Below are 26985 nucleotides of genomic sequence, written 5' to 3'. Positions count from 1 at the left end.
TTTAAATTGATACAGCCCGGCCCGATTTATATCTTCATTACTTAACACTTAATTGTCAGTTTATCGATGTGGGACAAAATTAATACATTTTACAATCAAATCTTCTATTAGAAAAAAAAAAATAGAATTAATGTATATATGTATATAGCAAACAGTTACAACAATTACATTGAACCTCTGGAAAATCGAAGGTATAGAGTGAACGATTTATATAATGTGTAGGGGATGCAATGAGTCGTAATCGAGAGCGATGAAATTGGTACTAGTTTGCGCAGTTGAAACCGCGGCAAACGGAGAGCCAGATTATGAGGATTAAGAGGAGGATGATTCCGAGCACGACTAGCTTTATTTTCATATTTTGATACCACATTTTTCGTTGGAGTTGCGTCCCCCTTTTCTTGAATTCTTGAGCCTAGTTAGATAAGAAAAACGAAAAAAAATGCCCTCAGAGTGTGTGAGTGTGTGTGTGTGTGTGTGTGTGTGTGTGTGTGTGTGTGTGTGAGAGAGAGAGAGAGAGAGAGAGAGAGAGAGAGAGAGAGAGAGAGCACAAATAAGAATGAAAAAAATCATACCGAATCACGAAGGTCTTCAGCCTTGTCATTAAGAACAGTTAGGTTTGCGCCTCTTTCGATAGTCTGAAAAATGAATATATAATAGGATCAAATAGTGACGAAAAAACGAAGAGAGAGCTAATTTTCAAATCGAAGTAATGCTCAAACTTTTTACAGTAGTTGTCGAAAGAATTATTAAAAAGCAATCGATAGCAGAAAACAAGTTCAAACTGAATTAAGTTTAATTAAATTCACATACCTTGTCTATATTCTCAAGCATAATACTCTTGACTTCCGAAACCTGAGCCTTAACTTTCAATAGTTTATCGATCTCGTCAGCATGGTCGATTATATATTGCATGTGCTCTTTCATTTTCGGTCTGCATTACCAAAAAAAAAAAATCCGAAAAAATAACTCTCGTATATGTTTATCCACGGCTCAAATGACAATATATATTTTAAGAAATCACATCCGAATTATTTATATAAAATACCCGAATTCTTTGTTGAGGCTTTTGGCAACAGCTGTATCGGCTTTCCCGCCACCGTACCGTTTCCTGAAATCGGCTTTTATACGTTCCAAAAGTGCAATTGATATCTGTTTTCCAACGGATTCTTTCGCCACAACACAATAAGCTGCATCATTAGTAATATAAGCATTACGTGTCGATTCGCGTATATGATCCAGATGATGATTATACACCGTTTGGATACATGTACAAAATATAAACTAGAATATGTAAACGGGACCCGCCCCGTTAGCAAATGGGGCGGGTACGTGTTTTAAAAATTTCACCTGTAACTTAAACAAAATCCGGACTCGAAAAACATTGGAAACACACCATTGCTCGGGTCCAAAGATTTCGATTTGTTTGCTTTTTCCGTGAAAAATTTGCAATGGATATAGAAACTTATATACTACAATTTTTCGAGCATAACCTTAACTAGTATCATCATTAAATTTTATCCACAAATTTTCACCTTTTCGGATTAACCGTAATAGCTCAAACACTAAAATCTCCAGCTACCCAAAAATGCTAAGAAAAAGATTTACAGAACTCAAAATTAATTACCTTGCACAGTAACTTCTAGCTAAAGAATGCAGTAAAAAAGTAAAAAAAAAAATAATCATAGTAAAATAATATAAAAAAAAATCAATCTTTCAGCTCTAAACCTCAGATCCAAGAAAAACCCATTTCAAATTCATCTCCCATTTATGTAAACTCTAAACCAAAATCAATTAAAACAGTTCAAATATTTAAAAAAAAAAACGAACAAAGTTAATTACCTTGCACAGTAACTTCTAGCTAAACAATGCAGTAAAAAGTAAAAAAAAAAAAAAAAAAAAAAAAAACAATCTTTTAGCTCGAAACCTCAGATCCAAGAAAAACCCATTTCAAATTCATCTCCCATTTATGTAAACTCTAAACCAAAATCAATTTAAACAGTTCAAATTAATTAAAATAAAATAAAATAATTACCGTAGCCATCTTCAACTAAAAAGTTAAAAATGTGTTGATCGCAATTGTAAGTGAACTTGTTGTTCGTGGACGGCAACTTCTGCAAGCATTGAGCAGCAATCGCCGGAAAGTTGCCGGTGAACTCCGTGTACTCCGCCAGCACCGTCGTCCCACGCGCCACGAAGCTGTATATGAACGATTCTTGACCCATTCCTATTTCTGTACTCGCAGATTACGCCGGAGTAGAACAAGAGCTGCTTTCTTTGATTGTTAGGTTGTCTCTGTTTCCTTCTTTTCCGGTGGGTTGCTTTTGATTTACTTTTTGAGGATGTAATGAAGAGGTTTTTTGCAGGTGCTGTTCTTTGATTCTTCAAAATATATTTTTTTTTATTTTCTTTTTATATGTATTTCTTTGTGTAGCTTTGGTCAAACTTTCCCTTTGACAAATTTTCTTATAATATTATATATTTATGTTTTAATATTTATTTTTGAATATGTCATAATTTGTATATTCGAGAAAAAGAAGTTTCTTTGGATAAATGGTGGAAATTGGAACGGAATTTTCAATTTCTGTCGTTTCTGATCGAATTTTTTTTAATTTTGGAACAATATTTTTTTAATCGAATCCCGACTTCCAAGTTCTCTGAAATTACTTGGATCGGAATTGGAATATACATGAGATTCTGATTTCCCGATCCGATTTAAGTTTCCAAAATTTCGATTTTTTTTTTTCCCGAATATTACACTTATATACCAATATTTCATATTTAAGGTGACCAAAAGCTGGAAATTTTCAAATTCTGATCCGAAGTTCTCCAATTTTAGAACAAGTTTCTCGTTCAAATTTCCGATATTTTTCGATTTTTTTGGAACGGAGCTGGAACGTTGTTCACTTACAAAAAAATAGAATTTTTCCGAAACGGCTAATTCCGATCCGACCCATCCGATTTACGTCCCTATTTGATCTACGTAAGATTGCACCCATCAATTTTGTTGAATTATTAATATATTCCTATTAGTTAATAAAGAATTGGCCAACTTAAATTCTAATATTGCAATATTATTAACATCATTTTTTAATGAAACCGAGTTAATGTGTTTGAAAAGTATTTAAAAAAGAAAATTTGCAACTTCTGATTTAGTCAAAGTCTAAAATAATTTCTAGATGCAACCAAGACATATTTCACTTGTCCAATTCATTTGCTTTGAAACTAAGGTTTATGAATTATGATACCTTAATTAAGATTGAGAAATTGGGCAAAAGTATCAAGAAAACACGGTACGGCGTCGTGTGACTAGAATATGTCAAATGGAATTTTTGTTTAGTTCTCACTACCAATATATTTTGTTGACTATACACATATTATGTGGTTTGTCTTAAATAAATGAAATAATCATGGTAATAAATATGCCTCTGTTTGATTATTTTAACGCGACATGCGACGAACTGATCTCGTGATCGCTGCTGGAGGGCGAGATCTGGAGATAACGTCCATAAATAGTCGGAACCATCCCCGCTCCAATTCGGAAGGGGTTACGACTTTTCTCTTTCCACGATTATTACTTGTTTTGTGAGAATAACGAAAGACAAAAAGTATTATAACGAAATTGAATTTGTGTGGGTGACAAAAAAAAATCGATAATTGAAAACGAGAAAGAAAATCGAAAATTCCTTACAAAATACTCCCTCCGTTCCTTTATAATTGTCGTTTTTAGCTTGTGCACAAGGATTAAGAATCTCAATAAATGTTGCTTAATTTTAGAAAAATATATGTTCTTATACTAAAATGCCCTTGCCAATAATTAATGTGAGAGAGTGTTTGAGATAGTTAATAAGGGTAAAATTGATAATTACACAATTAATGCAGTATTGGAACGGTAAAGTGACAGATAATATGGAACAAAAATAATTTTAAAAAGAGACAGTTATTGTGGAACAGAGGGAGTAGTAGCCAGTAGGTCGTGAAGTAATTCAACCGGGAGGCAAAATTTATTTATTAGGAAAAAATAAGTAAAGAAAATAAATAAATAAATAAATAAAATTCCAACCAAATTTCGCCCGCCCTAATCTACAACTTGAAATTCAATTTTCAAAGTGTAGTATCAAATATCAATAGTGTTTGATAATATTACCCCAAATTTATTTTTTTGTCGTCACACTAAAAAAATTACTCTCAGAGGGAAAGAAACTCAGATCCAAATCCGTTCGTAAATTCTCCGACCGACCAACATCACCGCTCCGATGGAAAATTCCGATTCGAAGATTGCGGTGAGCTTCTTCGTTGTTAACCTAGTCCTCCGTTTTTTGTTTGATTTCAAATCCTGCTTCAGTTCGAAGGATTTATCAGTATCGGAAATGGTGAAATTTTGCAGGAACTGACTGAATCGCGGCAGGAGCTTCTCGGCAGAATCCAGAATCTGAAACAGGTTCATCTCTTACGCTGCTAATTTTTGTTTTTGTTAGTGGATTTAATTATTTTTCTACGAATAAATTGAAAATGTTTGTGGTTTTGCTGAAGTAGTAATTTGGGGACTAACTGTTGGTAAATGGCAAAAAAGTAAAAATATGATTTGTGTGGGAAATTCTCAAATTGATTTCACATATTCGATTTAGCTGATTCTCAAACGTCTCCGGTTTTGTTCCGATTTCTTGATATAGGATCTGCAGAACTGGAGAACGAAGCTCGACGGTCAAGTGAAGGTCTACCGTGATGTAAGTATTACCGTCATGCCCTTGTGGAGATAGTTGAGATAGACGACAATTTTCGATGCTGTCTGTTTCGTTAATTTACTTCGTATGTTTAGTATGTAGTTATATTCTTCTGTGTGTGGCAGCTCGTCGTTACTATGTTGATTTGATTCTAGTCCATTGAAATATAACGTGGTTCGTAAACAGAGTTGCTAGCACCATTATGCTAAATTTACGAGTGTGCCATCGGATTTTCTGTCCTTGTGTCTATTCGAACTAACAAATAATATACGAAGTACGTTTTTGTTTTGTCAACTAAACGAGCTTGCTTACCACCAGTTAGAGTAACTTAAAGAAGATAACGCATCAGTTAAAATCCAGTACTCAATTCAAATAAGAGATATATGGCTTCTAATCTAGCAAACGAACAAATATTTCTGTGATAACCAATATAATTTGATGGAGTTGTTCGAGTAGTCAGAACTTCGATGATTAAGGTTATTGGATACAATATAGAATTTTCCGACTGGCATCAACCATTTGCCGTAAACTCGTCTTTGTTTCTAAAGAATCTTTTAATTCTTACGTGTCATTCAATTTATGTTTTCTTTATTTAATGTAGGAGCTCTCACAGCTTAAACAATCACTTACTACTGAAGTTGAGCAACTCCGAACAGTAAGTGATCTACCTATATGTTTACATTTCTCGTTTAAGTGTGGTTATTTGCATTTATCGGGTGCTTATTTGGTCGACTAATGAAGGAATTTCAAGACCTGAGGACCACTCTCCAACAGCAGCAAGAAGATGTTACGGTCAGCCTAAAAAACTTAGGGGTCGGTTTCTTTTGCAACTATGTCGTAACCGAAAATCTTTGTTGAGCTTTTTATGTATTTGCTAAATTACTCAAAATTTTCGTTCTTTTGAAACCGTTTTCATAGCTGCAGGATGATTCAGGGGAAACGAAAGAGGCCGGAAGTCCAAGAAATGCGGAGATAGCTCAAGATTTACCCTAAGAGAACAATGGTATTACATTATTATGTGTGACTATCCCATTTAGTGTTATTACATTATTATTACTATATGTCTGAAAGGGTTGCCGATTTGTCCGAAATTTCGATGAAACTCCCATCTTAATTTTTTTCGACATTTGCCCAGGATCACTAATAGTGATACTGAGTAGTTTATGTTCTTTTATTTTCTTTTGAATGCATTGATCCAATGCTTATGGCAATTTTTTTATTCTTCCACCATTTTTATTTTTGATGGTAAATTGATTTAAAATATAAGTAGCCTTTTTCTGTTTGGCAATATCCTCTGATTTCTGGTAATTCAAAATTCAAATTTACATAGTGAACTGTAAAGAACTGTAAAGAAAGCAAGTTATTTATGAGCTCTAGACTCCCTTCACACATTACGATGGCAATAGTAAATCTTGAAAGTGACAATGATAGGATATCTATATCTATATATATATATATATATATATATATATATATATATATATATGTGTGTGTGTGTGTGTTTTTGTGTGTGCAGTCTCTCTCATGATTTTAAGGAGGCTGAGTTGAGTGGGAAGAGCTATGTGTTGTCTTGTCTCTGCAAAAGTTGTAGTAATTAATTATATATATATAAATATAGATATATATTTTTTTGATAAGTGTAGTATTTTAATTGGTAAATTATTTGGCATGTGTTTATGATAATGAGGTAAATAGTACAATTTTGTGTGTAGATATCTGCCTCTAAATGGATAGAGTGGTTTTATTTTTGAAGAATGTATATCCTCTTTTGACTCTTTGGTTCCTTCTTAATATATTTAATTTTCTTATAAAAAAAAAGGAATTGGGTAATAATTAAGCTCGTCTTTTGTAAAATTAGACGATTGGATCAAAAAACCCTAGAGCCCAAATTCGGGTCCGGGTAAAGATGCAGCCCATATATATTATACATAAGAAACTGTTCAAAAATCAACTTAAATGATTTATTATTATACTCTAATTATTCAATTTATCAAAATTCACCTGACGCATTAAACATTCCAAAATTACCTGACAATTTCTTTATTTAGTGCAGTTTACATCTCTAATGTTAATATAGAGATACAATAATACTGGGGCAATGTTTGGAAGCGTTTTGGATCTTATTTTGATTTTATTTTGAGGAAATATGTTTTGGGATAATAATTTGAGAATGAAAGTATTGTTTGTTTGTATTTTGGAAGGAGACAAAATACATTGTACCAGTCAAATCATGTTTAAAGGTGTTAGAAAAATGTATTTTTGAAAAAAAAAATTGAAAGATGGAGTGATGTGTATTTGTTTTTTAGTAAAAACATTTTTTACTGTATCAGTCAAATCATTTTACTGTAGCAGTCACATCATATCTGAAGGAGAGAGAAACTTTTGAAATTGTTTTGAGAAAATAATTTAAAAAGTGTAATAAATCCCATTTTATTTTGGGGAAACAATAAAAACAAATAAAAATAGTTCCTAACATTGCCCAGAAGTTACTATAAATAAATAAATTAAAAAAAAAGGATTAGGATGTATGAGGGGAGGGGCATTAATGTAATTTTCAGAAATTAAGAGTACAACTGACAACCAATTAGTGGGAGCTTTACTTCATCTTCATCTTCTGTGGTAAAAGAAAAGCTAAACACTCTCTCTCTCTCTCTCTCTTTCTCTCTCATGGCTTCAACACAAGCAGAAGAACCTTCTCAAACCCCCCTTCAATACCAGGTACATTCAAATCGTTAGATACATATACATATACATATATATGTTTATGTGTGTGTGTGCTTGAAATTAAGATATGACATGGTTTCATTTTTATTTTTTTCAGACATGGGTTCTCAAAGTTTCGATACACTGCCAAGGCTGCAAAAGGAAAGTCAAGAAAGTACTACAAACTATTGAAGGTGTGTATATAATATATATGTATATATATATTTAGCTTTTTTTTTTTATTAATGAATTCCGTTTGTTTTTAATTGTGTAGGTGTTTACACGATAAATATTGAATCCCAGCAGCAGAAAGTGACTGTCACCGGCAACGTTGATGCACAAACCCTGATCAAGAAGCTCGTCAAAACCGGCAAGCATGCAGACTTATGGCCGCCGGAGAAGCCCCCCGCCGCCGGAAAGGACAAGAAGCCCGGAAAACAGAACACCGGCGATAAAGAAAACGATCCCACCAAGAGCAGCGGCGACGACAACACCGAGGAGGAGGAAGACGAGGAGAATATTCCGGCGGCGGCCGAGAGCAACAATATTCTTCAAGTGAAAGTTGATGGTGGTGTTGGCCAAACTGTCAGGTTCGCCGGAGTCGTCGAACCTGCTGCGCCGGAGAACAAACCGCCGGCAAATGAGAAATCTCCGGCCGCCGTGGAGCAGAAAGGCAGCCCCAACGGTGGCGGCGGTGCTGCTGGAGGAGGGCATGGTGGTAAAAAGAAGAAAAAGAAAAAGAAGAATAATGCGGGCGCAGGGCCTAACGGTGCACCGGCAAGCACAGGATTGGAGACTCCGATTCCGAAGGTGGTGGGTTTCAGTCAAACCCAGGGCGTTGACCAGATTAATCTCAGCCCTACGCAGCAGAATGTGTACCATTACCCACCAAGTTACGCGCCGCCGCCTCATCATCAACAAGCATATGTGGTGAGCTACAATGCGGTGCACCCCACCGTAACAGGTGCGCCTGGCTACTACATGCCTCCATCGCCTTACACGTATGCACACCAAGATGATTATTATCAGGCCGCCCAATCTGCACCGTTGGATTCGTTTGAGATTTTGAGTGATGAAAACCCTAATGGTTGCCACGTCATGTAGAATTAGTGGGAGTAGAAGAAAAATGTGGGGCATTGTGGTAATTTTGTACATATGGGGGATTTTATTTTGTGTTGTTTGAGGTACTTGGAATGTTTTCCATGTTTTTTGAATTAACTTCTAAAAAGTTGCATTAATGGTTTTTAAGCTAATTAAGATGCTAATTAATGTGAAGGTGGCACACTAATTTCATTGCTAATTAGAATTTTCAGTAAATTATATAGGATTGGTGTTACAGGGGTTAATTTATCACCGAAATTTTCCGCCCGTACGGCCTGATTTGCCCACCAAATCAGTCAGCCTTCCTCACGATTTTCTTCGCACAAACACGCACAAACACAAGTTTTTTCAGCCACGTAAACGAATACAAGAGTATGCAGCGGAAATCAAACACACAAGCACGTTTACGGGCAATGCCCAACCTTTATATTAATTCCCACAACGAATACAAAGGAGACTAAGGTGCACACACAAAATCCTCATTCAGAATTGCCCAACAATTGCAATCTGAACTCTCATATGCTAGATACCTCGGATTTGTGCACTCATAGCCCAATAAATACAAGGAAAAGGTAGTTTTCACATAAAACTACCTAAGGACACATGGCAGCATACAAACATGACACTTGGCTAACTATTACAAGTAATAAGGGGCAGTTTTCATGCATTTCCAGGCCTCAACCGCTCCATAACTGCCCTCAAATCCGCCCCTAAGGCTGATTTTCGAAGCCCAACTTCACCGGGCGCGCCCGTGCGCGCCAAACGGCCCAAACAGCCCGGCCGGTTGCTAGGCAGCCCATCTGCCTTGCCTTTTCCGCACGTTTGCTTGCCTTTACCGATTACTTGCTAGTTCTTTGCCCACACGGTCATCGGCACGCCCGCTCATCGAGCTGCCTTGCTTGCCTTGCCAATTTTGCCCACACTTGTCAAGTCGTGGTCGATTTCCCTCGAACGTTCGTTTGCCCACGTTATCGGCCACATGCCGATTATTGCCCACGCTTTGTTCGCCTTTGCTGCCGAGCAACGCCCGTGCCAGCCACAAGTACTTTCGATCACCGTTCCCACTTGAATCAAGCGGATCCTTGCTTTTCTCGGCCAAGCACCCCGAATGCTTGTCGAACACCCGACCACTCATTGGCCGGTTGTGTGGCTGCCTTGTGCCAATCCCCACTTGGCACCATTTATCGGTCATGACTCGGCCACACTCGAGTCATTACCGATATCACCGATTAAGGGGGTAACAATTGGTTATTTAGACTCCACCAAATTACTCACCATACTTCACCCTTCTGTAAAAACCTCAAAAAAGACTGGAAACTAAGAACAAAAAAAATCGAAGGAAATTACTAAATTTCGAGTATCGACGGATTTTTTTTAGGGTAAATTACAACCGCCTCCTAAAGTAATGTCTATTTTGAAAACCCCCTCATTATTCCATAATTACATTATTTTATAGATTTTTTACATAAACACCCTTTTGTAGGGGTGGATATAAGAAATTTACAAACTATAGGGACTAAATGTAATTTCTCAAAAGAAATATTTTTTTGGATTTACACCTTACCTTAGGGAGGTGGTTGTAATTTACCATTTCATAATTAATTGACATATAAAATTCAAATAAAAGATGTTGTTCACATTCTACGATACTCGCAATCAAACTTGCCCTATTCGAATTTTAACGTACATGTCTAATGAATTTGTTATTATGAATTTAAAATCATCAGCTTCGACTTCACGGATCGAAACGAAGGCGAGAGCATTCTAGTCTTGAGGTCGGATTTGTTTTAAGGAATATGTCCTCAAATAGTTGAATATATTTTATTTTTTTATTTAGTGATTATAAATAGTTGAATAATTAAAGAAGGAATATAGATAGTCTTGTTATGAATAATATATAGCTCCATTGAAAGTGAAAGCAAAACTTGGAACAATTCAGCCTCACCAATCAATGCAGAATATTCACCCCCAATATTTGTCTGCATAATAAATAATTAAACATATTATATTCCAAAAATCTAAAAAAAAAAACCTTATTAAACATTATTAACATGACAACTGGTTGGCAAATGCTTAAGTTCATCTTTTGACTTTCCTTAATCATTTTGTTCTTCTTATACATTCATAGAGTTGACTTTCATAGGCTTTAATTTAACACATTTGACTTTCCAATTATGAAGTTTCATAAGAATCTTACCATATTATATATACATATACATACATATATGATATATGTAGTGTCAAATATGAATGTATGAAAGTGAGTCATGGAAGCTCGAAACGGGGTCGTGTTGTCACATAAACAACTTCTGTATATAGAGACTTATTATTTTTCGAGCAGTGCCAATATTAACGCCAAAATAAAATTCTGATTCTGCCACTGAAGAATCAAAATAATATATATTTTTCGATTTTGCCCTTTTAATCTCCCAAATCTTGAAAGGTCGAGAAGCTATAAAGAAGAGGCACAAATGAAAAGGAATCAAGTACAAATATGAAAAGAATATATACATAATGAGATATGCTAAACCATTTCTTCTTTTCAACAAAGACAGATTCTCGGGTATTACTATCGAATATAAACTCCGTTTAGCCCGATTTTTATCTTACGAAAACGAAAACTATTCGACGAAATTCAATCAAACTTCACCAATCAAGATTCTTGATTGTTTTATCATACTTCATCCCTTACAAAACACAAGGGGGCAAAAAAGGCAAATGTCTATTGTAATATGCAGAAAAATATATATATTTATTACACAGAAAAAAAAAATCTAATTACAGATGATAAAATATTAATTATGGAGGGAATTTTTAAATCTAAACAAACTGCTGCAAAATATATATATATAAGGCATTCAAATACATGTAGATGCCTTTGAGGTGCGTTTGTTCGTGCCGAGCACAATTACGATAACGGTGACATCATCGTGGTATTTTCGTCTTCTGCCAGCTGGAATACTCATCAGCTCCTCCATACTAAAACCTACAAATTTCGACAAAATAATAAATTAATGTTTTTTTTTTGATCAGTTAATAAATTATGCAAGTTGCGAGTTGAATTTCGATATATTAAGATTTAAAATATTGTTCCAGATAATGGTTTAAGAAGGATGTCAATACTCGAAATCGGAAGCACCGTAAATTACACAAAAACAAAAAACAAGTGGGATATTTGTAAATGTTCAAAATGCACCACCTCAAAGTCGTTATCAATCGCAATCACACCAAATAAAATATCAGCAAAATAAAATTTTACGTACCTGCTGAGTCAGCAGCTCTCGCGGCAAGCTGCTCCAAGAGGAATTTAGCAGGATCACCATAAGGGTATCTCGATGTATAAGAATGCACGAGATTTACGGCTTCGTCATTGGTGAAGAAATCGAATAATCCATCGCTCCCAAGTACAACAAAATGATCCGAATTCGAAATTTCATGCGCAGTCAACGAAGGTTGGACCGATACATATGGCGGACTTAATAGATTACGAACTCGGAGAATTCCCATTAAAGCATCATTCATATATTTCTGCATTAAAAATATATATATATATAATACAATCACTTACATGATAAAAAAATTTACGGAAACTTCATCAATTTTTTTTTTTCTTTGTGTGTAACTAAGAAAAAAAAATCCGATTTCCATTTTTCCGAAACCAAGGAATACAATTTATATAACTCGACTCTACTTCAACACATAAAATCAAGAACGATGGTTAGAATTTCCTTGTTCGATACACTTCGATACTAATAGGGGTTTTCAAAAAAAATTCGAAACCAAGGAATATAATTTATAAAAGTCAACTCTATTTAAACATATAAAATCAAGAACCATGGTTATAATTTCTTTGTTTGATACACGTAGATACTTATAGGGATGGAAAATTTCCGATTTTCATTTTTTTCGTTTATATACGTCAAATCTACTTAAACATATAAAATCAAGAACCATGGTTATAGTAAATACATTAAAAATAAATGAAGAAAAATGGTATATACCTTTTTCAAGTAACCAACTCCAAAAGCCCTCGTAACTTTAAGCTTCCCTTTGACTTTTCCACCCACTACCGTAGAAGGGTCGTCCGGATGATCGTTGATAAGTTTGACTCTCTCGATCTCATTATCAACCGTATGACTATCGGTGAGCTGGACCGATCTCAGCCCTCCATTTTCGTTCATCTCGATTCCCTCACCATCATACGTAGCCAAAACAGCTCTACTATCTCCAAGATTGAGCAAATACAAATTCTTCCCGTGCAGCAAAACAATCAAAACGCAAGAACCGATCGAAACTAAGTCGGGCCGGTCGTCCATTTCTTGCTCCACCATGTGAAGAAACTCGAACTCGGCTTGCTCGACAGCTTTTTGAAGACTAGTTAGAACATTGTTCTTGAATGTAGAATTGTCCGATTCTTGAAAATCGAGGTCCCAATTGAGTAAATTCAGGTGGGACGCGATTGTTTCGTACAATGTACCTGCGAGAAAATCGGCCGCATCCCTGCCGTTAAAGCCGTCGTAAATAGCACAGAAAAGCCAGCCGTTTTCCTCGGAGCAAACGGCTTGCACTCGATCTTCACCGGCGGCACCGCCCGCGATTTGCACCTCCATTGCATTGAGAAAGCTGTCACTCCTAGAAGGTGCGCTAGTCGAATTGAGCGAAAACAAAGAGTCGTAATCTAGGTTTTCGCTCGGGGAAGAAGGGCTAAAGCTCAAATTGGACATGTTGCTCTGGAGAGAGGTGGATAGAAATTCGAGCTTTGTGGAGGATGGAATCTTCCGGAAGGAATTGGGGGAATCGAGGGTGGGCAGAATTTCGGAACCAATTAAACCGTTGCATATGTTCGTGTTGGCTAAGGTTGCGTTCGCACTCAATGCTGCACCGGAAAGGCAAGAGAAGGAGCTGTTTGCTCTTCGTAGTTTTCCGGGTATTTCGATGTAGTTCGGTGGGGCCCACGATTCGTCGTCGTTGTTGTTGTTGCTGTCAGTGCAATGGTAACCGAAACTTACTTTTATTTCGCCGTCGTAATCGTTTATGCTCTCATCGTGCATCATCATTGTTGATAATCGATCACGAAAACTAAAATCGAAACTATAATCGATCAAGAAAACAAAACAACAACAACAAGAACAAAGATCAAAACTTTTGGTCAACGATTAAAAATATATGATATGAAACTACAGAGGTGAAGAACAGTGTACAAATTAAACTACAAACCAATGGAATTAGTCTACAACACGATGTAATCCAGACAATCAATTCTCTCAAAATCAAAGTCAAACAGCCAATCAAAATGCAAAATACAAAAAAAAAACAAAATCAGATAATCCAAAAACGACACCGTAATTGGCAAAGTGTCAAAAGGGCTCAAAGAAAAACAGCAAAGATTCAATTTTTTTTTTTTTTTAAACAAGAATTTCAACCCATTACTCCAATCAGCAAATAGAAACACACAGCACAAAATGGCAAGAAAACGACGACATAATATATAATAAATTAAATTAAATTAAAAATTAAAATTAAAACGAACACCCTACGCACCTTTTTTTTTTTTTTTTGAATCTTGATTGCAGCCCAGTACACACAGATACACGCACTTAAAGGAGGGAAGTGGGTTTTCTAAAAGAACAAGTGTATGTGAACTGTGTGTAGAACCACACACACTGAGGTGAAAGTGCAATGGAGTCCAGATGTGAAGAGAGAGAGAGAGAGAGAGAGAGAGAGAGAGAGAAGATTGATGGTGAGAAGGGGAGAATGCTAAATATAGAGAGAGAGAGAGAGAGAGAGAGAGAGAGAGAGAATTTTGATGGTGATGTTTCTGGCTGGAAAAGAAGGTCAAATTTACATATCGAGATTCACTTATACCGCTAATTATTTGACAACTATTTGTCGATTTTTGTGGGTGTATATATATATATATATATATATATATATATATATATATATATACATACATACATACGTAAAGATAAAGTTTCAATCTTCTTTTTTTTTTTTTCTTTCTTCTTAGTTGGACTGAAAATTTAAACTATTTTTCCTCTTACCCTTTTTGCAGATGCTTGCTTTCTTGAACACCACACGTACCACGAATTTCTTGTAATGGGATTTTTTCTTTATTTAGAAAGAAAATTTAGATTCTTTAGTCTATGAGAAAGTAAAAAAATAGGTAGATTTTGTACAACACATCTCTCTTAATGAAGATTAGTAATTTCATAATTATGTTGGGTAAATTACTGTCAGCCACTGAGTTAAGGTCAAATTACGAAAAAAGTCGGTCTTTGTTTGGGTAATTGTAGAAATTTTCTTACGTGTCGACACTTATGGTGTCAAATTCAACAGAATCTTCTAGATTATGTGAAATGTTCCTTAGTTTGTACTCGTTTTGTGCATAAATGCAGTTTCTAATACACCACGATCTGATATTTACAAGTCAAGAGACACATCTTATGATTATCTTGTTTTAAAATGTGAATCTCGAATGTGGTAAAACGGTACAAACTAGAGAATATTCCAATAATCTAGAATATTCCATTAAATTTAACACCGCAAAGGTTAGCGTGTAAGAAGATTCATAGTTGAGGGGTGGTTGAACTTTTAATTACACAAACATAAGGGATTTTTTGTAATTTGATCTTACATCGGAGTGTGGCGGTAATTAAAAAAATAAAAAAATAGATAATTTAAGTTGAGTAGAAAGTTAGATGTGAGGTTTATATTCTCATTGGGCCCTAACTACTAACTACAAAAACAACCATTAGGATATTGTGAAATATGTTTAGCTGGAAAGGATTAGTATAAAATGTTTATATTTTGTACCTATATGCAAGTGCAATATTAATTTATTACAATACAATAAGAGGACAACTCTTTCTTGTTTCATATTATTTATTTATTGTAATTAAAAAAAAAAAAGTCTTGGTTCCAAGTCCTTTGTCTTTTTGCAAAACATCTGGCCTTTGAAAAATTAATCAAATGAAAAGCAATTTTTGTTTCTCCAAAGTGCTTTCTTGTTGTGCATATTTTCCTAATCCTAATTAGGCATTCACATATTCAAATAATTTATTAAAAAAAATCAAAAGAAATTACAAATATGCCCTTGTTTCGACTCGATTACTTATCAAACGAAGCTCGGATGGAAAGTTCATGCATTTGATTATGTGGACTACAATTTAGTAGATTTTCCAAAGTGGACTATTATTAAGGGGTTTTTCTATTTGTTAAGATAAGAAAAGTGAAGCCAATGGAATCTGGTGCTTTGTGACCATTCATTTGTTCTCAATACCAAAGATAACTGCAGTTGATGAACTATACATCTTTTGACTAATTTGATTTTCTATTCACTAATATATCCATTCAAGTGGCTCTTCAATAGAGGCATAATACGACCTTTCGATTCGAGAGAATTACACTTTTGACCCCTGGCATTTGGCTCGATGTAACGTTTCGTCCTTATTGTTCTAAAAATGGATAAAATACACATTAAGTTCCGTCTCATGTCCGTTACCAAATAACGAGAAAATGTCACTTGCAGCTCACATGAATCCCAATATGTCTAAATTAGGACAAAATGAGGAGAATTGCACTATTGGTACCTAAGTTTTGCCCCATTTTCACTTTCAGTCCCTATTACAGTGTACAAAATACACGCATTTTTTTAATCCCAAGAACTAATTCAGACATGGGCAATGCACTCGAGCTCCAAATAAATATGTCATATTTGATACTTTTTACGTACGTTTAATATTTGATACTTGTTATCGTGTCTTCTATACCAAACACCCGAATTAATTGGCAACATATATAATCTAAACAACGCGATAACAGTGAAATAAACGGCACAAAAAGGTTGAATGGAATAGGTAAATTTCGAATAGTCTACAAATCACGAAAGATCTGACAAGGAAATAGTGAAACTCGATAAATGCATAAATCAGTAGTATTAAACTTAAGGTAAAACAAAGTTTGGACTAAGTGAAACACATGGCTCTTTATTGACGAGCTTCGCCTTTCTTCTTCTGCCAGAGACGGTCCAAAGCACTGTCGGCATCGCCCTGAGGAACCAAAAAAACAGTATATTTTAATACACAAGAAAACTCGATATTTCAACTATAAAATCGAGTCCCGACAACCAAACAAAAATAATAAGAGGGGCAATTCAAGATAGTGTTCTACCGTATATATATCTTCAACTTGTTACAGTAACAACAATGAGATCATAAAAGAATCGTTCAGCTATAGTTATATCAATTAGTTGAATAACAGCAACCAAACCGAACTACAACATTACATAAGTATGAACAACGATTGTTCGATATCTATCAAGAAACCTACAACTATTCACCATTGCATTTAAAGAATAGTATCCGATGAATTCTGTCAACTACTTATAAAAACGAGTTACCTGGGCACGAATAAAACCGCAAAGGGCAAAAGTGGAAAATGCACCGGTGTAAACACCCCTCTCGTCCAAATGCCCTACGTTGATCTGCACTGAGGCATGATCCTTGGAGGTAATCAACCTATTAGTGGCAGAGCTGCATTACAATTCACAAAATACTATCAGTGTTTCATAAATAATTGCTGATATTCACACTCTACTCGATTCAGGTGCTACAGTTCACCAAAATAAAACGCACCCGACGAATAGATTCAGTACATTATCAAGAATCATTGTCTAAAATAGTTTTCAAGCTAATGTAATTAAGGATAGTAAGACATCTAGAGTTGTAATTAAACTATACAGTTAATAAACAAAATTTGGAAAATAATAACTAGCCAATTCGCCAAAATGAAACACACCCAACGAATAGATTCAGTAAATTATCAACAATCATTGCGTAAAATAGCTCCCTAGAGAACACGATTACGGATAATAGCACAACAAGATGTGTCACTAAACTATACATTTCATAAATAAACTACGAAAAATAATATGTCGACAGGAATATACCATTTTCGGGGAATGTAAAGATCCATGTTTTGACCTTCATCGTTCTGCATCTTGATAGGTGTCTTGAACAAGCAAATGAACTATCAAAACAAACCAAATAACAGTATAAATGCTTGTAATAACAGAGGTAAACTTAATAAAATTAAATTAAAAAAAATAAAATTCAATAAACACCAATTTAAAAATTTAAAAATTAAGATTAATCCACATACAACAAACTAATGAAAATGATAGATTCAACAGAATTTACATATGGATTATTCAATTTATTCATTTACAGATTTCAGCCTTTTAACAAATCAACGCAACAGAATAAAATCAAGCTACTTCTGAATAAAATAAAAAATGGAAAATTGCATTTTGACAGAAGTAATCATATGATCCCATGAAGAAACATACATTAATTGATGCGATGTTGAATGAAAATTCAGAGAGAAAATAGTTACCGAATTGAAATCTCAGGCGGTGAAGAAGAGCGTGCAGCAGACAGCAGAAGCAAAGTGAAACCCTAATAATCGAAACCTTAGGGTTTATAAAGGAGCCCTAAATTGAGTTATTGGGCCTCATTTGTATGATCGAAAATGCTGTAATTATTAAATGGGCTTAATTGATCCATTTCGCAGCCCAATTGACTAATAATAAATTGTTAGTAAATCGAATACGGTAAATAACACTTTAACCCCTGTGGTTTGAGCTTTTTGCACATGACACCCCTGTAGTTTGAATTTTGTGCATATAACCCCCTTGTACTTTTAATATAAGCACATTACCCGCTATGATATTTATACTTGGTAAATAATCATGCTCGTTAGTAAGATGAAATTTTAAAACATACAATGGGATTATGTGCTTATGATAAAATACAAGGGGGGGGGGGGGGGGGGGCATTGGTTATATTGAAAGTATAAGGGGTCACGTGGATAAAGTTCAAACCATTTGGATGGTTGAGTGCTATTTAACCATTTGAGTATTAAGGTAGTCTCAGCTTTTTTTAGCTTATAATCTGTTTTTACGTGTTTGAAAATTCAGCTTTTGCTTTTGCTTCTCAAAAAATAAATAGATTTTAAGTTTATTTTTTTTTTTGAAAACGCACGTAGACCTGCATTTGCTATTTAAGTTTATTTTCGAGCATACATATTTGGAAACACCTCCAATTTATAGAAATATCTACTCCCTCATTTCCATTTATTTGTCGTTTTGAATTGATAAACACGTATCACTAACTTTATAGTCTTTAAAAAAGCTTTTACAAACACCACCCGACAATCACAAACTTCAACTCTTTCATTATTTTTCCCAACACCACCTTAATTTATCATTCGAACTTATAAAATTTTGAAATTTATTGATCGAAAAGAAAAGTAACACTAAATTTTATTATAAAAAAAAAAAATACACAATACAATACATAGAAAAATAAAATAAGCAAGCCTTACACACATACATACCACTCACAACATAATAAAACTTAAAACTCTTGAAAATCCACTAAAATACACACTATGAAATATGCCAACAATTTTATTTAATTCACCACCCTACAATTCTTCCTAATTTCTCCTTGCTCCCCAATAAGAACATCAATAGAGCCCATATGAACCATTGCCTTAGCAAATTTCATAGACCAATTTCTAGGATGATTTGCATTGCTCTTCACCATTGACCTAGTTGTAGGGCTACCCCACAACACTTGATCAGAAGTCAACAACCCTTTATTCACCTTCAAATTCTTGTAGTAGTTGTTATCGAGCTTCGTCGGAGTCGTCGGATCGTTCGGTACAATCAAATCCGACCCGTTGGTCGATTTCGGGCATTGGCCTTTCAAGTCGTTCGCGTACGTCGGGTCGAGGGAGGGATCCTGCGCGTGGGCCCCACTGAACGAGTACAGTCTTTTGCTGAACGAGGAGCAGTGCGAGTCGCCAATCGAGTGCGCGCCCGAGAGCGTCACCATTTCAGCGACCGATAACCCCTTTCGGGCGAAGTTTAGATTCAGTTGCGTGACGTTGAAAAATTCTCCGGGGAGATTTTTCGGGGGGTCGTCGATCAGGGAGATTTTTCCGTCACGGCGACCTCCGGTGGTAGAATAGTAAATTCCACCCGCCTTCGAGACGCTGTCTCGAGCTGCAAAGGCTATGATGTCAGCACAAGAAACTGTGTTTGGACATTGGGCTTCGATTTGGGCCTTGGCATCGTCGATTACTTCGAAACCTTGTACGCCTTTGTTCATCGGGCTTTCTTTCTCGGATTTTTGGCCCGATTTGGAGTCTAGAAGTATGGAAGCGTCACAACCCTTTTTTTTAAAAAAAGGAAAAATGTATAGTTCAATTCTCAAAATTAATATTTATTAACTTCAATAATGGAAATGAACATGATATATATAATGTAATAACATATGGAACTAAAATCAACAAATACTTACTAATTTTGATGAAATTAAATAACACAAAATTATTTAAACAGTTATAGTAACGACTAATTTACCCTAACAAAACAGTCGTGGAAATGCAATCTGATGAGAGCAGCTGCAATCCCAGAATCTCGAACATAGGCTCGATTCACCGCATCTTTCACCATAGCCTCGGCTAATGGACAACTTTTCTGATAAAACCCATTTTTCAGAGGTGCAGAATTAATAAATGAATTATTAATGCACAAAAATATAAATACCAAATAAGAAAAAAACTTCATAGTCTTTTATGTATATATGTGTGAGTAGATTTTGAATGATGTAGATTGTAAGTGTGGAGGACACAAGCCTTGGAGCAATGCAATTTATAGAGGATGAAGTTTCATAGGTTGGTGAGTTTAATTAATGTTAAAATATTTGGCAACATGCAAATAATAATAAACAAATGAAAAGGCGTGTGGCGTCCACACGATTCTTTCTTAATGTACATTGAATCTCAAGATTAAAATAAACATAATTTTTGAAGAGTGAGTGTACTATCAAGAATTTTAATATGGAATTTTGAAACAATGACTCGTTCAAACTTGTTGTTTAATGCAACAAGCCAATTATTAAATAAATAAAAAAACCTTGGCCCATAGAATTCCAGCCCATAGATTTTTTTTGAAAAAGGTATATGCAAATTTTGACGGCCCGGTCACATGGGTCGGTTTTATCGGCCATCCAACCCACTTTTCTTGGCCGACAATCGATAATTATCTACTCATATAGTCGGGTTGGTAATATTTTCACGGTCGGTGTATGCAAATGATGTCAAAGTTGGCGGCCTTGTCACATGCGTCGGTTTTATCTTATCGGCCATCCGACCCACTTTTCTTGGCTGACAATCGATAATTAACTGACACATATAGTCGTCTTGTTAATATTTTTACGGGTCAGTTTTATCGGCCATCCGACCCACTTTTCTAGTCGGGTTTGTAATATTTTCACAAATAGACTTCCACAATGATTCTTCCTAATTAAATAGGAAAAATCAAATTGGAGCTATCATGAAGTACAGCACTTTATCTATTCATCCCTTATAAGTTATAGCTTATAACTCTTTCATGTTAACAATAAACCAAACAAGTAAATTACCAAAATGCACATCAAATTTGTGTCATTGCAAACTACAAATCTTCTGGTAATGGTAATTAGATACTAATTGACAGAATTAAAACAGGCAGAGTCCTCATAGTAAAAATCACAGACAATCAAAAGCAACAACCTTAAAAAAGCCGAGAAAATATATACGCGTAACTAGTTATCTTCGGCTGACTTGGAGCCATCTTTCCCCTTCAGTGGAGTTGAAGGGGATGGAGAACCTTCTTGCCCCATCTCAGCTCTCAGATCGTTAATGCTCTGCTCCAGCTCGTCAATTCGGTTTCCCATCTCATCGAGTACAACGTAGTTAAGGAATCCAAATATTTATAAATATATTAGTTACATAAGATTGAGAAAATTCGAATATTCTGCGTGACGAGTGCTTTGTTTCCCATGCACGATTTTCATTTAGTGTATCGTGTACGAATTTGCACAAAGCCCTCAAATTGGTAAAAATCGACAATAAGCATGGTTGACAGTTTGAACAATGTAAATGACACGAGGATGCATTTACATGTCAAGATTTGTGTTTGTGTTACATAGAAAAATGAATAAAAGTATGGTACTCGTTAAAGGATATTTTTACCGATGATGGACTCCGACATTGTTTGAAACCTCGATTGCTGCAAAAACGAGAAAAGGAAATAGTTAGGATGATAATTGATAAGAGTAAACTTCAATGAATGGAGACTTAAGTATGGTACGAGCTGCTCACCATTTGCTGAAGAAGGTTTTGCACCTAAACATTTAAAAGATGCGCGTTAGCAGAAGTACGATTACCGATTTAATCAAGTCAACGTTTATTAAACAGCGGGAAAGAATATTAAAAGAAGAAAATTAATGCTGCAAACATATTGAAACATGCATGAAGCTGAATATAGAGATTTCAATTTCATCGAGTTGATAAAGATTGCAGAATACACCGGTCAACCAAATATAACAGTTCAAATAGGATAGAACTCACGAACGCAGTCATGTCAGCAGCACTTTGTTTAGTATTGTCCGCATCATGCCCATCCTGCAAACAAACCATGAAGGAATACGAAACGTTAAAATAAAATATAAAAAAATAAAATAAAATACTTCATGAAGAAAATACCGAAATACCAACTGAATAACTATATATCCACTATATTGTAGCGAACATCAAGTTCGAGCAATACCGTAAACTGGAAAATCTTCAACAAGAATATTCAAACACACAGCAACCCCAAATCGAAAACAATTACCACATTAACTTCTAAAAATGGAACAGTATAAATCCTTCGTAAATGAAAAAAAAAGGCGAAGATTCGTAATACGCTCGCTGAAACAATTTCAATGGCAACGTGATATAATATATACCATTAATGATCATAAATTTCTTGCTAAATAGAAGCAGAGTAAAGCATCCCAACTTAAATAGACATTAACAACACCACCACAATTTTTTACATTGTTCCAATCCACCGTAGTTCCGAATAGATCTACCAGAACTCGATTTCGTAATTTTTATTTTCCAATTATAGGTGTTAAACATTTTACATACTCATATTTACATTCACGAATCTGTGAGTAACAAATAAAATTGAAAAAAAACATAAACAAAAATCAACCGTATACTGAGAGAGAGAGAGAGAGAGAGAGAGAGAGAGAGAGAGAGAGAGAGAGAGAGAGAGAGACGAAGAGTTCCATTAAACCATTTATTTCAACATTTTCACAAATTAACACTACAACAAAAATATCGCATCCAGAATAAACATCAAATTCAGAAATGCACGGGGAAATAAAACAAAAATTCGAACACTTAATCGACGAGATTACATAAAATCTGAACCAAAGTAAAGATCCGAGAAATACCATTTTACCGGCAGTGGAATCTACGCTTGAAATGCCCTATGCAGAGAACTCCGAATTGAGATTTTGTGAGATTTTGAATGTTTTGTGAGCTTGAATTTTGAAATATGCAGGAGCTGAAATCAGCTAATATGAAATAGACCGGGCCGGGCCGGGTCTCTCAATAGATGGGCTTTTACTCTAATTGGGCTGGGCTTATATTCGGATCTTTCTTTAATTATCCGTCTGATATTTTCAGATCGAATCAAACCCAAATTTGATGGGCTTTTACATAGGGTAAATTGGAAACAAGTTATAGAATTTCACAAATTTAATTTTTAATTGACAAATATATAATTTTTCAAATTTCGAATTTTATATTATTTTAAATAATTTCAACAATTGTACCAAAATGCGAAATCTCTTATCCCAAAAGATGGTCCATGAAGTAAAACACATTTACTGGGAGATCTAGCCCACTAAGGCCCACCAAAAGGCACGGCCCAGAAAAGACAACCTATTCAAAAGACCTGTCATTATCGCAATGTCCGAGCAACGAAATCTCGCTACGGAGAGTCGAGTTGAGATGCGGCGCTTGGAGGGGTGCCGTAGCGATCGGCCATGTCCAACTCATTAATGACTCTGACATGTATGGAAGGGCGCACTAATGATCCCGGCAGGCGGTTTTGCACACACGTTGATGTATTAATTGCGCTGACACCAACATTTAATGTCCGATTGACCATCGACAGACATGAAAGGGGAAAAGCTTGTGGAAATGTTAAACATGTTACATACTAGCGGGCATTCGAGCGGTTGATTAACTGAGAATTATGACCTGGACCGCCCGGAGGAAGGAATAAAGTTGGTAAGAAGGATGACGGAAGCGACGACAAGTATATGCTTGCCTTGGTTTTAAGGAATTTTTGGGGTCCAGATGAGAAGATTATGAGTAGAAGCATACCCCCTCCTACGAAAGATTATAAATCCATCTGCGAAAATACATATCGATCGATTTTAACTTGACCGTCAGAGTGCTAACTCCAACATCAATCATGTTTCCTTCTCTCAGCTACTCGGTCACATTCGAGAGCCTCAAGTTCCACTTACCTAACAGCTGTAACGAGACTCTCAATCGAAGTGTTTTAAGGGAGGCTCACTATGTATTTTATATTATAGGTGATTTCCGATCCCAAAAAAATCCGATTTTTGAACAACGACGCCTTCTCCATTGATTATTTTTATTTCCCAACAAAAAAATTGAAATTTGATTGGCAAACAATTTGGACTTATCACAATTGGAATATTCGGACCCAAACAGCCCCTAGAGCCGGCCCACTTCAGGTCATCCCACCACCGCTACGCCTAATTACACCATTAATAAACTAAATTCGACAAAACATAAAATTAGAAAATAAAATAAAATAAAATAAACAGGAAAATAAATAAATTAAAAAAATAAATAAAATCATTTTGTACTATTTTGAAAGAAATTCCGGTCTGCATTTTCACCTCGGCACCTTCTTCGTTTCTTCTGCATTTTCTTCCCACTTTCTTACCTTTCACCACTCTCCACCGACACAATTTTTTTCATCTTCCCATAAAATACCCTTCTCTTTTCACTTAATTCCTTCCTTGCCCCCATAAAAAACCAGATCCAATTTTCTCTCCAATATTCCCTCATATACAACTTCACCCTAGATGACAGAAAAATCCAATCCCCCAATTTCCCAGCTCCATTTTTCCACTTGAAGAAAAACCCTCTAATTTCGGGAATTGGGGTTTTCTCTTTTCTTCTTCCCAAATCGGATTCTGCTTTCTTCAGCTAGGGTTTTAATAAGCCCGCCATGTTGGAACGGGTCCTCGGCCCGCGCTACGCGAGGCAATTCCAGCGAATCGTCCGCAAGGGTAAGCTAACCCTCCTCTGCCTCGTCCTCACGGTGGTCGTTCTCCGCGGAAATCTCGGCGCCGGAAAATTCGGCACGCCGGAGAAGGATCTGGACGAGATCCGTGAAACGTTCTCCTACATCCGCCGCCGCGCCGAGCCCCGCCGCGTCCTGGAAGAGGCGACGACCGCCGTGGAGCAGAAACCGGGTGGAGGTACCGAAAATGGCGGAAACAGCTACGCCGAGTTTGATATAACCAAGGTTTTGAAGGACGAGGAAGATGGCGTCGAGGAATTCAAGCGGGATCCATCGCAACCGTACGCGCTCGGCCCGAAAATATCCGATTGGGATCAGCAGAGATCCGAATGGCTGACAAACAACCCTAATTACCCCAATTTCATCACCGACAAAAAACCTAGGGTTTTGTTGGTCACCGGTTCTTCCCCGAAGCCGTGCGAGAATCCAGTGGGAGATCACTACCTATTAAAGTCAATCAAAAACAAGATCGATTACTGCCGGCTCCACAGCATCGACATCTTCTACAACATGGCTTTGCTCGATGCGGAAATGGCAGGGTTTTGGGCGAAGCTGCCATTGATCCGGAAGCTTCTCCTCTCCCACCCTGAAATCGAGTTCCTGTGGTGGATGGACAGTGACGCAATGTTCACCGACATGGCTTTTGAGGTACCGTGGGAGAGGTACAAAGATCACAACCTCGTTATGCACGGGTGGAACGAAATGATTTACGACGAGAAGAACTGGATCGGTCTGAACACGGGTAGTTTCTTGCTTAGGAATTGTCAGTGGTCTTTGGATATGCTTGACACGTGGGCACCTATGGGGCCCAAGGGAAAGATCCGAGAAGAAGCAGGGAAGCTTCTTACGAGGGAGTTAAAGGGTAGGCCTACTTTCGAAGCTGATGATCAGTCTGCAATGGTGTATATACTTGCTACTCAGAAGGAGAAATGGGGAGATAAAGTTTATCTCGAAAATCACTATTATCTTCATGGCTATTGGGGGATTTTGGTCGATAAATACGAGGATATGATTGAGAGTTATCACCCTGGATTTGGTGACCACAGATGGCCACTTGTCACTCATTTTGTGGGTTGTAAACCGTGCGGAAAATTCGGTGATTATCCGGTTGAAAGGTGTTTGAAGCAGATGGATCGGGCGTTTAATTTCGGGGATAATCAGATTCTGCAGATGTACGGTTTTACTCATAAGTCGTTGGGAAGTAGGAGAGTGAAGAGGGTTAGGAACGAAACGAGCAATCCTCTTGAAGTGAGGGATGAGCTTGGATTGCTTCACCCTGCGTTTAAAGCTGTGAAGGTAGAACCATCTTCTTGATTGATTGCACATAATAAAAAAAAGTTGAAAAAAAAGGGAATGGATTAGGGTTTGATTCAAATCTTGATTTGGGTTTTTTTTGGAGTTTGGATCATACTAGTTGTCGTTTTTTGTCTTTATCGTTTCGTGTTATCTATCACGGTGTTCTTAGGTGCTCGTATTGTTGTATTCGTTCTTTTTTTTATAGCAACAAAATTGTCATGTGACATGTGGCATAGTTCTTCTGTTACATAATTTTGAACCGGTTACTACGATTTATTTTCTTCTCTTTCGTGGCGTATGAATCTAAACGGAAAAGGATATTGCCTTTTTTATTGTCATGGATCTCTATACATTAAGGAATAAATTAGCTTCTATTTTAGAAGCTATAATTATTACATCCCATGATCATTTCTTGAAGATTTCGCAAATTGGATTACATTTCATATCCGCGTTTGTTGTCTTGGTTACGTATTTGTGATTCGTAGTAATTTCACCTTGCTTCGTTCTGTCTCCCATACTCGACGTAAGTATGAGTTATTGTGCGTTTTCGTTTTTTTGGGACAAGATTGTTTATTCAACTTCATTAGTTGAAGCTGATATTCCGGTATGAATAAACCGCAACGGAACTGTAAATACAGTTGTCTGCTATACCTCATTCTTTTAGTTTTGCACAGTTGACTCATATCTTATATCTGGTAATAACAGAGTTTTATGATTTTTATTCGAACATTAGTTCGATTTATAATCTCCGCTCTCGTGTAATAGCCCACGAACTAAACGTGAGGTAAAATAAAAGAGGCAGTACATCATTCTTTTACCTTTGTACATTTAACTCATATATCTGGTAATAACAGAATTTCATGTTTTTGTTATTATTATTATTGTTTTGGGAAAATAGTCAAGATTTAACAATTTGGGATGATTAAT

General features: G+C 36.0%; 8 protein-coding genes across 10 annotated transcripts; 3 read left to right on the top strand and 5 right to left on the bottom strand.

Annotated features, from left to right (window-relative positions):
• Window positions 1–114: 114 nt before the first annotated feature.
• VAMP724 (vesicle-associated membrane protein 724) lies at window positions 115–2439 on the bottom strand. Its single transcript, XM_088820533.1, has 5 exons — window positions 2033–2439; window positions 1046–1187; window positions 811–931; window positions 573–635; window positions 115–412 (listed from the first exon to the last, which is right to left on the bottom strand). Exons 1-5 carry the CDS (start codon window positions 2220–2222, stop codon window positions 263–265), a joined length of 666 nt encoding a protein of 221 aa, XP_088676659.1. The 5' UTR covers window positions 2223–2439; the 3' UTR covers window positions 115–262.
• Window positions 2440–4111: 1672 nt separating this feature from the next.
• On the top strand, window positions 4112–5948 carry LOC105951691 (uveal autoantigen with coiled-coil/ankyrin). Of its 2 annotated transcripts, none has more exons than XM_012975143.2 (6): window positions 4112–4280; window positions 4385–4438; window positions 4671–4724; window positions 5323–5376; window positions 5463–5534; window positions 5646–5948. In XM_012975143.2, the coding sequence occupies exons 1-6, from the start codon at window positions 4254–4256 to the stop codon at window positions 5712–5714; spliced, it is 330 nt and encodes a 109-aa protein (XP_012830597.2). In that variant the 5' UTR covers window positions 4112–4253; the 3' UTR covers window positions 5715–5948. The 2 variants fall into 2 exon arrangements, with proteins under 2 accessions (XP_012830597.2, XP_012830596.2); XM_012975142.2 differs by having other exon boundaries at window positions 4113–4280; window positions 5640–5948.
• Window positions 5949–7319: 1371 nt separating this feature from the next.
• LOC105949673 (Heavy metal transport/detoxification superfamily protein) lies at window positions 7320–8662 on the top strand. The gene is made up of 3 exons (XM_012972992.2): window positions 7320–7439; window positions 7543–7618; window positions 7699–8662. Exons 1-3 carry the CDS (start codon window positions 7389–7391, stop codon window positions 8526–8528), a joined length of 957 nt encoding a protein of 318 aa, XP_012828446.2. The 5' UTR covers window positions 7320–7388; the 3' UTR covers window positions 8529–8662.
• A 2497-nt stretch (window positions 8663–11159) lies between these two features.
• Window positions 11160–14369, bottom strand: LOC105951693 (Protein phosphatase 2C family protein). Of its 2 annotated transcripts, none has more exons than XM_088820532.1 (4): window positions 14067–14369; window positions 12527–13604; window positions 11789–12053; window positions 11160–11511 (listed from the first exon to the last, which is right to left on the bottom strand). In XM_088820532.1, the coding sequence occupies exons 2-4, from the start codon at window positions 13580–13582 to the stop codon at window positions 11384–11386; spliced, it is 1449 nt and encodes a 482-aa protein (XP_088676658.1). In that variant the 5' UTR covers window positions 13583–13604; window positions 14067–14369; the 3' UTR covers window positions 11160–11383. The 2 variants fall into 2 exon arrangements, with proteins under 2 accessions (XP_088676658.1, XP_088676657.1); XM_088820531.1 differs by having other exon boundaries at window positions 12527–13616; window positions 14067–14246.
• A 1985-nt stretch (window positions 14370–16354) lies between these two features.
• On the bottom strand, window positions 16355–18080 carry LOC105948597 (small ribosomal subunit protein eS21y). Its single transcript, XM_012971819.2, has 4 exons — window positions 17922–18080; window positions 17476–17555; window positions 16927–17059; window positions 16355–16576 (listed from the first exon to the last, which is right to left on the bottom strand). Exons 2-4 carry the CDS (start codon window positions 17523–17525, stop codon window positions 16514–16516), a joined length of 246 nt encoding a protein of 81 aa, XP_012827273.1. The 5' UTR covers window positions 17526–17555; window positions 17922–18080; the 3' UTR covers window positions 16355–16513.
• Window positions 18081–18816: 736 nt separating this feature from the next.
• On the bottom strand, window positions 18817–20276 carry LOC148768950 (peroxidase 5-like). Its single transcript, XM_088820529.1, has 2 exons — window positions 19957–20276; window positions 18817–19765 (listed from the first exon to the last, which is right to left on the bottom strand). Exons 1-2 carry the CDS (start codon window positions 20161–20163, stop codon window positions 19001–19003), a joined length of 972 nt encoding a protein of 323 aa, XP_088676655.1. The 5' UTR covers window positions 20164–20276; the 3' UTR covers window positions 18817–19000.
• A 715-nt stretch (window positions 20277–20991) lies between these two features.
• HSBP (heat shock factor binding protein) lies at window positions 20992–23982 on the bottom strand. The gene is made up of 5 exons (XM_012971836.2): window positions 22865–23982; window positions 21990–22043; window positions 21741–21764; window positions 21606–21648; window positions 20992–21321 (listed from the first exon to the last, which is right to left on the bottom strand). The coding sequence occupies exons 1-5, from the start codon at window positions 22865–22867 to the stop codon at window positions 21182–21184; spliced, it is 264 nt and encodes an 87-aa protein (XP_012827290.1). The 5' UTR covers window positions 22868–23982; the 3' UTR covers window positions 20992–21181.
• On the top strand, window positions 23541–26396 carry LOC105948606 (xyloglucan 6-xylosyltransferase 2). Its single transcript, XM_012971827.2, has one exon. It carries the CDS (start codon window positions 24688–24690, stop codon window positions 26074–26076), a length of 1389 nt encoding a protein of 462 aa, XP_012827281.2. The 5' UTR covers window positions 23541–24687; the 3' UTR covers window positions 26077–26396.
• Window positions 26397–26985: the final 589 nt, after the last annotated feature.

This window comes from Erythranthe guttata, chromosome 7 (genome assembly GCF_056151865.1).
Source record: "Erythranthe guttata isolate IM_541 chromosome 7, IM_541, whole genome shotgun sequence".
In the NCBI taxonomy this organism is placed as follows: Eukaryota; Viridiplantae; Streptophyta; class Magnoliopsida; order Lamiales; family Phrymaceae; genus Erythranthe; species Erythranthe guttata.
The sequence above is the reverse complement of the archived record's forward strand: the minus strand, read 5'-3'. Positions and strand labels throughout refer to the sequence as shown.